The sequence below is a fragment of the Orbicella franksi genome, chromosome 1, assembly GCF_964199315.1.
Source record: "Orbicella franksi chromosome 1, jaOrbFran1.1, whole genome shotgun sequence".
Taxonomy (NCBI): domain Eukaryota; kingdom Metazoa; phylum Cnidaria; class Anthozoa; order Scleractinia; family Merulinidae; genus Orbicella; species Orbicella franksi.
In genome coordinates this window covers 5,017,047-5,032,284 of record NC_138145.1, presented here as the reverse complement: position 1 = coordinate 5,032,284, position 15,238 = coordinate 5,017,047, and the positions used below count along the sequence as shown (strand labels likewise).

The following is a 15,238-nucleotide window of genomic DNA, read 5'->3' as shown; positions in this document are numbered from 1 at the left end:
TTGACTTGGAGAATGTCAGAGGCTCGGACCGTTGTCTAGTTTAGTCAACGAACCACCAACACAACAATCGTAAGGTAGAAATCAACTCACGGTTTGGCCAGCACTTCTCCTGTTACTTTCCTTGTCCTTTGCTCTTTCCATACTGTAAGTCGACGAACGTTACTTCGAGGACAAACTTGGCGGGGATCGAGTCAATGATTGACCGCCTGCCGAAACAAACGCAAGTCGGAAAAGCCACCTTCTTCAGTTCAGTGCAACATGGATGCATGACAACACAAGTTCCAGCGCACTCGCCTTTTCAGTTGCAGCTGGAAATCCTTGGCTTGCTTGACACGTTCCTTCGTTGTTCACTGTGCCCAGTCGTCCAGCCCGGCCCAGCCAACTGACGAACAAAGCAAAGTGTCAATCATTAACCATCCACCACTCAGGGGCCAACACTTGCACTTTTTCGGGAGCGAGCGCGAACGCAGGACCCCACTACCAGAAATTATACGCTCGAGTTACCCACATTTGGGGTAATCGCAAGGGTCAACCCGATCAAGGTGCAATGAAAGCGCCTCGCCTTGAGAGGACTGCCTCCTTGATCACAGTACCTCCCGCGTCAGGTAAGTTTTTTATGTTTTTTGGTGAATGGCCAGGCCACCCTAAAAAGGGAGAGTGCAATGCCAGCCAGTCGAACAGTACTAGCCCGTCAAACAACAATGGTTCACCAAAAAACGGGGGTGCACCAGCACGTCAAACTCACCGAGGGATCGAACCCCGCCCCTATAGACAAAAAAACATAGAAACAAAGAAACGAGGGACGAACAGGTAATAAAGGTCGGACAACAGGACAAACATACACTGTTCCAGAGGAACGGTGAAAAGTGACCCCAAAAAGGGACACTTGTCGACAGACTAATCCTATAAGAATAGTTTCGCCACCAATATGCAACTAAAACAAACCAAGACCAAACAACAACAACAAATCAGTCCAAAAACGACAGTCCAAACTCAAGGAAGCACAGGGAAAAACGAGAGAACAAGACCAAACGGAGTGGGCAGCAAGACAGGAATCATAATGAAGAGAAAGCAAGCCAACGGGAAAAACGGAGAACAACTCGGCAACAATGCAGGACGGACGACAGGCGAAAGAAAAGGTGAACGAAAACTGGGCAGCAAACGGAAAGGCGCAGCAACTGGACTAACAGGGCGACTGGGCAAAACAGGACGAGGCCGAACACGAGGAGGAACAGAACTTACAGGACAACTGGGCAGAGGAGGAGACGAAACAGCAACGGAACTGATAGGACGACCAGGCTGGACATGCGAGGCAGCAACAGAAGTAACAGGACTAGAACAAACAGGCGAAACATCAACACTAGGACAAACAGGCGAAACAGGTTCAACAGGACTGGAGGAAACAGCGACGGAAACAGCTGGGCCACTTGGACGGGGAGGCGAAACAGCACCAGGCTCGACAGAACAGCTGGACTGGACAGCAACAGAGTCGACACCAGGGACATCAATATTAGCTAAACCACAGGTAGAAACAGCAACAGAAAAAGACGGACGAGTGGACAAACTGGACGGTACATTAAGTGAAAACTCAAAGGAAGGATGAGACAACATATCGCATTCGTAGTCGTACACATAACATTTCATGCACAAACATGGATGCTTAGTGTCATAGCACGGAGGCTTAACAGGAAGATCCATCATAAGACATAAAAAGAGCCAACTCAAAGACAAAAAACTTCCAGGGCCTCACCTAAGCAGGGACTACCTAGCAAAAAGTCCATAGAGGTGTGTCCCGCGCCAGGTAAGTTTTTTATATTTATGGTGGACAGCCAAGCTCCCCGAAGGGCAGTGCAATGCTTGCTGGCCTACAAGCTCATCCATCGTAGTGGCTGGGAGTGCAAAGCCATCCAGATGGTCCACCTAGGGTAGGGAACCCCTACTCAACGTAGCCAGTTTGCCAACTTTGCCGGGGAATCGAACCCCGCCTACCTCGGTCAGAAATTAAACACACTTCAACAGACACGGGCTTTACACGACATAAAAGACGATAACGGGACAGACGTAACGACAAACATAACAACACAAAAACAGAACTGATACAAGCCTCTGTGCAGTACACCAATAAAGGAGACCCAGCACGAGAGGACACAGAAACAAAAACGTTCAGATTAAGAGCATACAGCTACTGCCCAGATTCGAGCAGACAAAAGACAGCTGTCTAGATTTAGACAGACAAAAGACCCACAACCCAGATTGAGACTAAAGATCAAGAACGAGACGATCGCCGACCACGTATGCTACAGCAACTTGGGCCCCCCACTGGCGATGGAAATAGCGATGTTTCCTGGAAGACACAAAGCTTTTGAAATGAATAGGAAGATGGAAGCGAAGACGAGTTTTGACATTCTCGATGACAGAGGCAGCTCCAGGACGGACAACGCGAAAGCGAAAATCGTTCCGAGCGTGCCATATGAAGTATTTACAGACGTTGAGAATGTAAACAAAAACGCGAGGCACCACAGCTAACTCATTGGAGTTAAAACCAAAAAGGGCATGACGACAGACCAGAGAAGGAGCCAACGGAGAGGAAACAAACATTAAGGATATAAGCCAAAAAAGAACGCTATAAGCCAAAGGACAATGGAAAAACAGGTGCTCAAGGGTCTCGGAGACCGGACCACAAAAGCAGGACGTGTTAAAGTCATAGCCAAAAGAAGCCAGACGAGCAGCGGTGTAGAGAACACCATGGGCGATCTTCCAGGAAAGATCGATGACCTGACAGTCGAGGTCGAAGAAGAAAAGCTCCCTCCATGTAGTAGACCAATAAAGGACACCGAACGTAGGAAGGAACTTTATGACACAGTGGGGGGTAGCCAAATTTTCAGACAGAAGGTACTGATAACAAGACTTGGTCGTCATCTCAAAAGCAGGGGTCAGAAAGTGAGGTGAAGATGACACCATCACCAAGGAGGAGCAACCAGCAGAAAAAGAGCCGTCAAGCAAACACCAGGCTAGAATGAGCGACTGGTAGAAACGTGGCAGAACCCTAGGATCAAAGTCAAAAGGACAAGAAAAAACATCAACAGGGCTGGTATTGAAGCAAGAGGAGAACCAGTAGGGCATGAAAGCGGTCCAGCTAGATGGGGAGCTGGCAAAGCGTTTGATCCACTGGGCAACCAGGGACCACACTTTAAACTTGACACTCACGACCGAAAAACCACCAAGGTCTAATAGGTCTCGTTTACACTTCCAGAAGAAATTTAAGAAAAAAGCCAGAGTATTGAGCTCTTTGAGAACCCACGCAGGCATGTGGATAAGTGAAGCCACATACCAGATGCGGAAAAGAGCAAGGGCATTGATCACTAGGGCTCTGCCACGAAGAGAAAGCTGACGCTGCCTCCAAGAAGAAAGTACGTTTTCAACAGCTGCGATACGAGGCGACCAATTACACTCCTCAAGATTTCCAACACCGATGAAGACACCAAGGACCTTGATCTTGGTAGAAGACCAGTCGAGATTGACGGGAGGGTCTCAGCGACCATTCCACGAGCCAAGCCAAAGACCTTTGGACTTAGAGAGGTTCAGTTTGGAGCCAGAACCTCTCTCGTAGATGGAATAAGTCTCAAAGGTGGCTTTGATGGCATCATCAGAGATGACAATGATGGACGTATCGTCAGCGTATTGAGAGATAGGAGGCAGCGGAGCCGGCACACCAGGAAGAGAAAGACCAACGATTCTTGGGTTGGCGTGAATGGAGACAGCTAGGACTTTGGAAACCAAGACATATAACAATGGGGACAGAGGACAACCCTGACGCACACCACCAGACAAGAAAGGTTGCGACACGTAGCCATTGACATTCACAAAACTGCGTACATTATTGTAGAACAGATCAACCCAGCTGACAAAGGAGTCTCCGAAGCCCATAGACTGAAGGGTTTGATGCATAAAAGACCATTCTACACGATCAAAAGCCTTTTCCTCGTCGAGGGAGAGAATAGCAACCGGAATGTTGGACAGAGTGGCATAGTCGACAACGTCACGAAGAAAGGCTACATTCTCTCCGATGAAGCGACCAGGAACACCACAAGTTTGGTCCTTCTCCACCACAAGATGAATAACTTTGAGGAGTCTACCAGCTATGACTCGAGAAGCAAGCTTGTAATCAACATTAAGAAGAGCGATCGGGCGCCAATGACGAATGTCAAGGCGATCACCCTTCTTGAAAGATAAAGAAATTACACCACTGCGCTGAGAGTGGGAGAGACAACCATCAAGGTAGCATGAATTAAGAACGCAAACAAGGTCCTCACCGAGGACATCCCAAAATTTAACATAAAATTCCATGGGCAGGCCATCAGAGGCAGGCGCCTTACGTTTGGCCATGCCCAGTAGTGCAGACCAGCATTCGCCAACGGACAGAAGACCATCGCAACAAGAGGCCTGCTCAGGAGTCAAGGTCGAGCAGATGTTACTCAACAGTGACTCGCGAGCGGCAGCATCTGTAGGTTCCGAGGTGAAGAAGCCAGAATAAAAAGAGGAGATGGAATCACAAAGGCCAGTGATGTCAGAGGTTATAGTGCCATCACTCTCTCTCAGCGCAGAAATACGACGATCAGCTGATTGCTTCTTCTCGAGACGGAAGAAGTAAGCGGAAGACCGCTCCCCTTCCTCCACCCACCTAATCCTAGACCTAACTTGAGCACCACGAGCTGCCTCAAGGTCAAACCTGGACAGCTCAGCAAGGGTGGATTGATATGGGCCCAAGCAGGATAGACGACCAAGGTCAACATGAGATTTTAGGTGATCAGCCAGACGAGATAGAAGGGCTCGTTCGGCCCGACGTTCTTTAGCCTTTTTTAAACAATTTCCAATTGTTAGATCTTTAATTTTGAGTTTGCCAAGCTCCCACCAATCAGATAAGGACGGAAAATTATTTTGAGCAAGACGCCAAGAAAGCCAGAAGTCAGTGATCAATTTGGTATAATAGGTATCTTGAAGGATGGAGACATTTAATTTCCATAAACCTGGACCAGGGGGGATGACATCAGGAATAGAAAAGGTAAACAACAAGGCACAATGGTCACAAAAGGAAAAAGGAACGATGTCACAAGCTGACACAGATGAAATCCAGGGAAAAGGACATCCCATCAGGTCAATGCGGGACGCAAACTGACCGTCCCACCTGTTCCAGGTGAAGCTGGAAGAATTTGGGTGAAGGTATCTCCATATGTCAACGATACAACATGAGTCAAAGAGACGAGTTAAGGCAGGAGTACTCTCCCTCGAGGTATCACCGGCACAGGAGCCGAAACGATCGAGGGCATTTTTTTTTTTTTTTTTTTGTAATTTTTATTTTTTTTTCAACATTTTGGGTTATAATACATACAATACAACACAAGACATAACACTAGTTACAATACTTACAATACGTCATAACTACAATAGATTACATACAACAAATTATAATTACTAATCGTAGCCTAATTATACCTAAAGAATATACAATGCGTTGTTTACAATAGTGCAGCTACCCAAATACAGAGAAAAAAAAAAAGAAAATAAGTTAGTGACATGCTGAGAAGGAGAAATTACAAATTAAGCTCAACTATTATTAAGAGATGGCATTAGTTTTTCCCACTTTTTGTAATGTTTATAAAGTTGGTTATTTTTGGTAGCTATTTTTTTTTCAATGTAATAAACGGTTTTTGTCTTTGCTAAAAATATTGTTAATGTTGGTTTAATTTTATTTAATTTACATTTATAAATAAAAAACTTTCCTAGCAGTATCAAGTGATTCAGGATAATAAAGTCTTCGTTGTTGTTGAACACTCCAAACAATATATTTTCAAATGTCAAAGTGTCCAAAGATACATTCTGGTTTGAAAGCCAAGAAGAAAAAGCCCGCCAGAAGTCTTTTGTTGTATCACAATAAAAGAGCAAATGTTCGAGGGACTCGACCTCTTTCAAACAAAAGGTGCACATTGGTGATTCAATCATTTTAAAACGGAATAACCTCTCATTTGTGAAAATTATATCGTTTAATAATTTATATTGGAACTCTCTAATTTTTGTTTCAAGTGTGACAGTGAATGGTAAAGAATAAATTTTTTTCCAGTCTTCTATAACCTCTGGATATTTGTCCTTCAACTTCCTTTTGGCGGTTGGAGGAGTTTGTTTCTTTGTTTTAAATCCTTTATACAAAAGTTTTGAAGAGGCTTTTAACAGATCCGATTTGGTTTCGTCGATATAAATATACACTGTATCCAAATGCTGTTGAGGATATAGTTGCTGATGTTGAATATGTGATTCTTTGATAATTAATCTCCATTCTTTTGGTATGGCATCTACAATTCCTATTAATTTGAAGTACTGGATTGGAGATAGATTCGCTTCCAACACTTTAGGGCTTTCAAGAAATTTACCCGTATCGGATAACAAGTCACCAATTTTAACAATTCCTTTAGTAAACAAATGTTTTTCAAAAAGAGAGCACAGGAGCCGAAACGATCGAGGGCATGGTCAAAGACCGTATTGAAGTCTCCACACAAAACCGTTGGAATAGAGGAGTCAACAGCATCAGCAATGCCATTGAAAAAGAGGTCTCGAGCAGGGTTGCGATTGGGGGCATACAAGCAAAGCACACGAAATGAAACATCATATAAAGAAAACTCACACAACAAGGAACGACCAGGAACTTCACCCCAAGAATTAACTAGCCGCAGAAGAGATCGATAGAGGATAATGCAGCCGCCGGAACGATGGGTACCAGGGGAAAGAACAAAACTAAATCCAGAAGAAGAAAACCAAGAATTACACTCCACATCGGAGATACAATGAGTTTCCTGTAAACACACAACATCTGCAGTGACAGGAAGAGATCCCAACCACTGCACAAGACCATCATGCTTAGAAGACTCACGAAGGCCGTTGACATTAAGAGAGAATATGGACAGAGCCATAAGGAGATAGGGAGGGAGCTTGAACGAGACTAGGAGCGTCTAGACGGTCGCTCAGGTGACATCTGAGGCATACCCTTATGAGCTCCAGTGGAGGATGGAACCAATGGGGAGCGAGAACGCAGTCATTGAGGGCTCTGGGAAGGAGCCCGACGAGGCCTAGGGGGTTGGGGGTCTTGAATGGGGACTCAGAACCCGAGTCCGAATCCGTAACAACAGCAGAGGGAGACTGAGAAGCATTACTATTTTGGCTTAATTTGGGTAGGGTAGATTCACCCTTTAAACTACTATTAGAACTATTATTAGACCCGGCCACTTTTGGACCAGATACACTATTATAAGATTCTTTGGTCACTTTTGGACCAGCTACATTACTATTAGATACTCTGGTCACTTTTGGACAAGCTACATTATTATTACCAGATACGGTGGTCGCTTTTTGACCAGCAACATTACTATTAGATACTCCGGTCACTTTTGGACCAGCTACATTACTATTACCAGATACGGTGGCCACTTTTGGACCAGCTACATTACTATTAGTGGATACGATTTGAATTTGCTCGACCGCAGGTGGGTCGCTAGAGACAATTGTGCAATTTTGGAGGATGCTCTGACTGGCATCAGCTGAGCTGGAAAAGGTGGAGATGGAGGGGGATGAGGAAACAGAAGGGGAAAGCTCCATCTCTTCCTCAGTAAATTGATGAATGGAATCCTCAGATCCGGAGAACAAGGAGCGCTGCAATGAGACAGGCTCACCCTGGGAAGACTCTCCCAAGACATCAGACGACTCCACCGCAGACAGATGAGGAGATGAAAGATCGAGAGACATCAACGGTGGAGGGACTTGATTTGCCACGGGATCGGCTGGAGGCGCAGCATTACGATCCATAGAGACAGGGGCAGGGGGATCGGGGTTGGGGACACGGGGATAACGGGTGGGGGCAGGGGGATAAGGGACAGGGGCAGGGGGATTAGGGTTGGGAGCAGTGGATGGACCGGCAGGAGCATGATGGACCTTAGCAAAGTGACCGGGGTGATGGCAACGTTTACACATTTTTGTCTGGACACTCACCAGCTTTATGGGCCCCATTGCAGATAGTGCACTTGAGCGGCTGACCAGAATACCAGACACGGCACGGGTAGCCTTGGATGTTACATTGAAACGGGATGTGATGTTCCAAAGACATACGGACGATTCGAGTGCCAGTCGAAATTTCCTTAAAACCAGAAAAACGCTAGTATGTGATGTCGAGTACCTTGCCAAAAGGGGCAAGAGCCAAGCGAATCCCGGTGTTGCCGGCTTCCACTGGAAGATAGTGGACGTACACGGATGTAACGGGAGAGTCCGACTCCATAACCTGGAGCTCCTGAAGATCGTCGAGCCACAAAACTTTATTCCCCAAGATGGCGTTACGGTATTCAGTGGATGTAAAAGTGATCCGAATGCGACCATTGGGAATAAATTGGATGGATTGAACCCTTTTAAAGTCAAGTTTTTTAGACAACATTTGCACTATAACATTTGTAGACATGGCAGCCACCATGCCATGGGCATGGATAACCACGGTTTTAGGCTGAGGAACAGGCATTTAAGATGTAGATGTGAGCCCAAAATAATTGCAACAGCCAGAAAAGACTGGGCCAAAGGGGTGGGAAACCCAGCAAGGAGATATAAGAACATGGGTGGACCTGAAGCCAAGCCCAAAAGGCCGGGGCCCAGATGGATGGGTGACCCTACCAAGTTAAGCCCAACTTGATGGGTGACCTGGCTTAACTATCAAAATCAAGATTCCGGATGGGTGACTCTAAGCCAACAAGAAGACCCGAAGGAAATATGGCGGGTAAAAAACAGCCAAAAAAACAGATCAAACTGGTGAAACTTACCAAGCAGTTGGAAGAAAAGGACCTCAGACTACCACAATGGTAGGACCTTCGGCCATACTCCAAAGCGTCAGGTAAGTATGAAAATTCTTGACGCGGGGGCCGTCAAAGGCAAACCTCCTTACCTCTATATCCTTGTGGTAGTGCTTTGCGGGCGTGCTAGAACCTCCAGCCTCACTTCTAGGCGGCTCTAGAGTAGCTTCCCTCCTCAGTCTGTGCCTGCCGACAGAGAAAAACGCCAGACGTTAGTGTCAGGAGGAGGCTTTCTTTGATTTCTTTCTTTGATTGAATGAAGGTTTCTTCCCCTAGGGGAAGTGGGCCGCACTCGGAGGTAGTGCTATACCGAGGCAACCCGTGGCTGGGACGAGGCAAGCCTCTTTTCCACAGCCCAGTTCCAAAAATCAGTTTAATATATGAGCTGCTCAATGAGCAGCGTATCAGATATTAAGCTGATAAGAACAGATACTACACTTGATCTTAGCCAAAAGGCCGAGAAGCGATACCGGACCTTCCCTCCCCTAGGAGGGTGGTCCAGGGTTTCCCCCTTTGAGATATGGTGGTCAATATGCTGTCGCCGAGGGGCCTGGAGCCGACTGTAGGCCGACGCCATGGAGCAAGTTGCCGTCGTAGACGCACTTGTTCTACAACACAAGTCCACAAAAATCAGCAGCAAAGTTGATAACGTGCCTCCAGGGGTGAGTGAGATCAAACACCTTTTTGCCCTCCAAAACGAGGCAACATGTTAAAGACCTGTAATGACTCCGTTACTAAGATAGCGCTACAGACACAGGCAGAAAAAAAACGGCTACGTTATCAACATTCGCTCTCCACGTGCATACAACTTGCAGAGAAGTCAAGAAATGCCTGCTAAAAGATTGCTGGTTGCTATTATTGCTTTGCTTTTGCTTTGGTGGCTCGTTTAAAAGACTAAATTTTCAGCCCTTTCTCTTGTCTACGACCATACCACAGGGAAAGCACCGGTTCTCGTCCGATCACCGAAGTTAAGCCCTGTCGGGCGGGGTTAGTACTTGGATGGGTGACCGCCTGGGAATACCCCGTGTTGTAGACTTTTCATTTTCTCGGCCGTTTTATTTTGCATATGTTCATTTTTTCTTTCTTTTACTACCACCTTTGGCTATTCCAGTGGCTGGAAAGCACAAATAACTTTTTACACATTTCAGGAGACTCAAAAGATAGCTAGAAAACATGAAAAGTACCCTTAAAATGATCGCGGGATAAATTAGAATCGAAGTCTCGCGCGCTAACGTTCGCGTGCGAAACGGTTATTTATGACATCAAATTGGCGTGTGTGACATCAAATAATTCGAAGCAAAATGATATTCTGCCTTGCCGAACGGTTTTCAAGCAGCTAAAAGTGCGGAAAACTACGCCAATTCCCAAAGAAATGCGCCCGATCAACAACGGCAAAGCAAACAACACACGCGAGCCGTTGCATATTAACGGTCGACACGAATTCGAGCCGTCAAAACAATTCTATTCATGACTTGACTTGGAGAATGACGGAGGCTCGGACCGTTGTCTAGTTTAGTCAACGAACCACCAACACAACAATCGTAAGGTAGAAATCAACTCACGGTTTGGCCAGCACTTCTCCTGTTACTTTCCTTGTCCTTTGCTCTTTCCATACTGTAAGTCGACGAACGTTACTTCGAGGACAAACTTGGCGGGGATCGAGTCAATGATTGACCGCCTGCCGAAACAAACGCAAATCGGAAAAGCCACCTTCTTCAGTTCAGTACAACATGGATGCATGACAACACGAGTTCCAGCGCACTCGCCTTTTCAGTTGCAGCTGGAAATCCTTGCCTTGCTTGACACGTTCCTTCGTTGTTCACTGTGCCCAGTCGTCCAGCCCGGCCCGGCCAACTGACGAACAAAGCAAAGCGTCAATCATTAACCATCCACCATTCACAGGGCCAACACTTGCACTTTTTCGGGGGCGAGCGCGAACGCAGGCCCCCACTACCAGAAATTATACGCTCGAGTTACCCACATTTGGGGTAATCGCAAGGGTCAACCCGATCGAAGTGCAATGAAAGGGCCTCGCCTTGAGAGGACTGCCTCCTTGATCACAGTACCTCCCGCGTCAGGTAAGTATGAAAATTCTTGACGCGGGGGCCGTCAAAGGCAAACCTCCTTACCTCTATATCCTTGTGGTAGTGCTTTGCGGGCGTGCTAGAACCTCCAGCCTCACTTCTAGGCGGCTCTAGAGTAGCTTCCCTCCTCAGTCTGTGCCTGCCGACAGAGAAAAACGCCAGACATTAGTGTCAGGAGGAGGCTTTCTTTGATTTCTTTCTTTGATTGAATGAAGGTTTCTTCCCCGAGGGGAAGTGGGCCGCACTCGGAGGTAGTGCTATACCGAGGCAACCCGTGGCTGGGACGAGGCAAGCCTCTTTTCCACAGCCCAGTTCCAAAAATCAGTTTAATATATGAGCTGCTCAATGAGCAGCGTATCAGATATTAAGCTGATAAGAACAGATACTACACTTGATCTTAGCCAAAAGGCCGAGAAGCGATACCGGACCTTCCCTCCCCTAGGAGGGTGGTCCAGGGTTTCCCCCTTTGAGATATGGTGGTCAATATGCTGTCGCCGAGGGGCCTGGAGCCGACTGTAGGCCGACGCCATGGAGCAAGTTGCCGTCGTAGACGCACTTGTTCTACAACACAAGTCCACAAAAATCAGCAGCAAAGTTGATAACGTGCCTCCAGGGGTGAGTGAGATCAAACACCTTTTTGCCCTCCAAAACGAGGCAACATGTTAAAGACCTGTAATGACTCCGTTACTAAGATAGCGCTACAGACACAGGCAGAAAAAAAACGGCTACGTTATCAACATTCGCTCTCCACGTGCATACAACTTGCAGAGAAGTCAAGAAATGCCTGCTAAAAGATTGCTGGTTGCTATTATTGCTTTGCTTTTGCTTTGGTGGCTCGTTTAAAAGACTAAATTTTCAGCCCTTTCTCTTGTCTACGACCATACCACAGGGAAAGCACCGGTTCTCGTCCGATCACCGAAGTTAAGCCCTGTCGGGCGGGGTTAGTACTTGGATGGGTGACCGCCTGGGAATACCCCGTGTTGTAGACTTTTCATTTTCTCGGCCGTTTTATTTTGCATATGTTCATTTTTTCTTTCTTTTACTACCACCTTTGGCTATTCCAGTGGCTGGAAAGCACAAATAACTTTTTACACATTTCAGGAGACTCAAAAGATAGCTAGAAAACATGAAAAGTACCCTTAAAATGATCGCGGGATAAATTAGAATCGAAGTCTCGCGCGCTAACGTTCGCGTGCGAAACGGTTATTTATGACATCAAATTGGCGTGTGTGACATCAAATAATTCGAAGCAAAATGATATTCTGCCTTGCCGAACGGTTTTCAAGCAGCTAAAAGTGCGGAAAACTACGCCAATTCCCAAAGAAATGCGCCCGATCAACAACGGCAAAGCAAACAACACACGCGAGCCGTTGCATATTAACGGTCGACACGAATTCGAGCCGTCAAAACAATTCTATTCATGACTTGACTTGGAGAATGACGGAGGCTCGGACCGTTGTCTAGTTTAGTCAACGAACCACCAACACAACAATCGTAAGGTAGAAATCAACTCACGGTTTGGCCAGCACTTCTCCTGTTACTTTCCTTGTCCTTTGCTCTTTCCATACTGTAAGTCGACGAACGTTACTTCGAGGACAAACTTGGCGGGGATCGAGTCAATGATTGACCGCCTGCCGAAACAAACGCAAATCGGAAAAGCCACCTTCTTCAGTTCAGTACAACATGGATGCATGACAACACGAGTTCCAGCGCACTCGCCTTTTCAGTTGCAGCTGGAAATCCTTGCCTTGCTTGACACGTTCCTTCGTTGTTCACTGTGCCCAGTCGTCCAGCCCGGCCCGGCCAACTGACGAACAAAGCAAAGCGTCAATCATTAACCATCCACCATTCACAGGGCCAACACTTGCACTTTTTCGGGGGCGAGCGCGAACGCAGGCCCCCACTACCAGAAATTATACGCTCGAGTTACCCACATTTGGGGTAATCGCAAGGGTCAACCCGATCGAAGTGCAATGAAAGGGCCTCGCCTTGAGAGGACTGCCTCCTTGATCACAGTACCTCCCGCGTCAGGTAAGTATGAAAATTCTTGACGCGGGGGCCGTCAAAGGCAAACCTCCTTACCTCTATATCCTTGTGGTAGTGCTTTGCGGGCGTGCTAGAACCTCCAGCCTCACTTCTAGGCGGCTCTAGAGTAGCTTCCCTCCTCAGTCTGTGCCTGCCGACAGAGAAAAACGCCAGACATTAGTGTCAGGAGGAGGCTTTCTTTGATTTCTTTCTTTGATTGAATGAAGGTTTCTTCCCCGAGGGGAAGTGGGCCGCACTCGGAGGTAGTGCTATACCGAGGCAACCCGTGGCTGGGACGAGGCAAGCCTCTTTTCCACAGCCCAGTTCCAAAAATCAGTTTAATATATGAGCTGCTCAATGAGCAGCGTATCAGATATTAAGCTGATAAGAACAGATACTACACTTGATCTTAGCCAAAAGGCCGAGAAGCGATACCGGACCTTCCCTCCCCTAGGAGGGTGGTCCAGGGTTTCCCCCTTTGAGATATGGTGGTCAATATGCTGTCGCCGAGGGGCCTGGAGCCGACTGTAGGCCGACGCCATGGAGCAAGTTGCCGTCGTAGACGCACTTGTTCTACAACACAAGTCCACAAAAATCAGCAGCAAAGTTGATAACGTGCCTCCAGGGGTGAGTGAGATCAAACACCTTTTTGCCCTCCAAAACGAGGCAACATGTTAAAGACCTGTAATGACTCCGTTACTAAGATAGCGCTACAGACACAGGCAGAAAAAAAACGGCTACGTTATCAACATTCGCTCTCCACGTGCATACAACTTGCAGAGAAGTCAAGAAATGCCTGCTAAAAGATTGCTGGTTGCTATTATTGCTTTGCTTTTGCTTTGGTGGCTCGTTTAAAAGACTAAATTTTCAGCCCTTTCTCTTGTCTACGACCATACCACAGGGAAAGCACCGGTTCTCGTCCGATCACCGAAGTTAAGCCCTGTCGGGCGGGGTTAGTACTTGGATGGGTGACCGCCTGGGAATACCCCGTGTTGTAGACTTTTCATTTTCTCGGCCGTTTTATTTTGCATATGTTCATTTTTTCTTTCTTTTACTACCACCTTTGGCTATTCCAGTGGCTGGAAAGCACAAATAACTTTTTACACATTTCAGGAGACTCAAAAGATAGCTAGAAAACATGAAAAGTACCCTTAAAATGATCGCGGGATAAATTAGAATCGAAGTCTCGCGCGCTAACGTTCGCGTGCGAAACGGTTATTTATGACATCAAATTGGCGTGTGTGACATCAAATAATTCGAAGCAAAATGATATTCTGCCTTGCCGAACGGTTTTCAAGCAGCTAAAAGTGCGGAAAACTACGCCAATTCCCAAAGAAATGCGCCCGATCAACAACGGCAAAGCAAACAACACACGCGAGCCGTTGCATATTAACGGTCGACACGAATTCGAGCCGTCAAAACAATTCTATTCATGACTTGACTTGGAGAATGACGGAGGCTCGGACCGTTGTCTAGTTTAGTCAACGAACCACCAACACAACAATCGTAAGGTAGAAATCAACTCACGGTTTGGCCAGCACTTCTCCTGTTACTTTCCTTGTCCTTTGCTCTTTCCATACTGTAAGTCGACGAACGTTACTTCGAGGACAAACTTGGCGGGGATCGAGTCAATGATTGACCGCCTGCCGAAACAAACGCAAATCGGAAAAGCCACCTTCTTCAGTTCAGTACAACATGGATGCATGACAACACGAGTTCCAGCGCACTCGCCTTTTCAGTTGCAGCTGGAAATCCTTGCCTTGCTTGACACGTTCCTTCGTTGTTCACTGTGCCCAGTCGTCCAGCCCGGCCCGGCCAACTGACGAACAAAGCAAAGCGTCAATCATTAACCATCCACCATTCACAGGGCCAACACTTGCACTTTTTCGGGGGCGAGCGCGAACGCAGGCCCCCACTACCAGAAATTATACGCTCGAGTTACCCACATTTGGGGTAATCGCAAGGGTCAACCCGATCGAAGTGCAATGAAAGGGCCTCGCCTTGAGAGGACTGCCTCCTTGATCACAGTACCTCCCGCGTCAGGTAAGTATGAAAATTCTTGACGCGGGGGCCGTCAAAGGCAAACCTCCTTACCTCTATATCCTTGTGGTAGTGCTTTGCGGGCGTGCTAGAACCTCCAGCCTCACTTCTAGGCGGCTCTAGAGTAGCTTCCCTCCTCAGTCTGTGCCTGCCGACAGAGAAAAACGCCAGACATTAGTGTCAGGAGGAGGCTTTCTTTGATTTCTTTCTTTG

General features: G+C 47.0%; 1 protein-coding gene and 10 non-coding genes across 11 annotated transcripts; 3 read left to right on the top strand and 8 right to left on the bottom strand.

The window, feature by feature from the left end:
• Positions 1-449: 449 nt before the first annotated feature.
• On the bottom strand, positions 450-613 carry LOC145465788 (U1 spliceosomal RNA). Its single transcript, XR_014041700.1, has one exon. It is a non-coding gene; the product is annotated as a U1 spliceosomal RNA (small nuclear RNA).
• A 1,191-nt stretch (positions 614-1,804) lies between these two features.
• Positions 1,805-3,473, bottom strand: LOC145486892 (uncharacterized). Its single transcript, XM_081465602.1, has one exon. It carries the CDS (start codon positions 3,307-3,309, stop codon positions 2,260-2,262), a length of 1,050 nt encoding a protein of 349 aa, XP_081321728.1. The 5' UTR covers positions 3,310-3,473; the 3' UTR covers positions 1,805-2,259.
• Positions 3,474-9,152: 5,679 nt separating this feature from the next.
• LOC145466246 (U2 spliceosomal RNA) lies at positions 9,153-9,344 on the bottom strand. The gene has a single exon (XR_014041847.1). It is a non-coding gene; the product is annotated as a U2 spliceosomal RNA (small nuclear RNA).
• Positions 9,345-9,793: 449 nt separating this feature from the next.
• Positions 9,794-9,912, top strand: LOC145465165 (5S ribosomal RNA). Its single transcript, XR_014041529.1, has one exon. It is a non-coding gene; the product is annotated as a 5S ribosomal RNA (ribosomal RNA).
• An 886-nt stretch (positions 9,913-10,798) lies between these two features.
• On the bottom strand, positions 10,799-10,962 carry LOC145465671 (U1 spliceosomal RNA). Its single transcript, XR_014041672.1, has one exon. It is a non-coding gene; the product is annotated as a U1 spliceosomal RNA (small nuclear RNA).
• Positions 10,963-11,189: 227 nt separating this feature from the next.
• Positions 11,190-11,381, bottom strand: LOC145466240 (U2 spliceosomal RNA). The gene has a single exon (XR_014041846.1). It is a non-coding gene; the product is annotated as a U2 spliceosomal RNA (small nuclear RNA).
• A 449-nt stretch (positions 11,382-11,830) lies between these two features.
• Positions 11,831-11,949, top strand: LOC145465159 (5S ribosomal RNA). The gene has a single exon (XR_014041528.1). It is a non-coding gene; the product is annotated as a 5S ribosomal RNA (ribosomal RNA).
• An 886-nt stretch (positions 11,950-12,835) lies between these two features.
• On the bottom strand, positions 12,836-12,999 carry LOC145465665 (U1 spliceosomal RNA). Its single transcript, XR_014041670.1, has one exon. It is a non-coding gene; the product is annotated as a U1 spliceosomal RNA (small nuclear RNA).
• A 227-nt stretch (positions 13,000-13,226) lies between these two features.
• On the bottom strand, positions 13,227-13,418 carry LOC145466232 (U2 spliceosomal RNA). Its single transcript, XR_014041845.1, has one exon. It is a non-coding gene; the product is annotated as a U2 spliceosomal RNA (small nuclear RNA).
• Positions 13,419-13,867: 449 nt separating this feature from the next.
• LOC145465145 (5S ribosomal RNA) lies at positions 13,868-13,986 on the top strand. Its single transcript, XR_014041525.1, has one exon. It is a non-coding gene; the product is annotated as a 5S ribosomal RNA (ribosomal RNA).
• Positions 13,987-14,872: 886 nt separating this feature from the next.
• LOC145465658 (U1 spliceosomal RNA) lies at positions 14,873-15,036 on the bottom strand. Its single transcript, XR_014041669.1, has one exon. It is a non-coding gene; the product is annotated as a U1 spliceosomal RNA (small nuclear RNA).
• Positions 15,037-15,238: the final 202 nt, after the last annotated feature.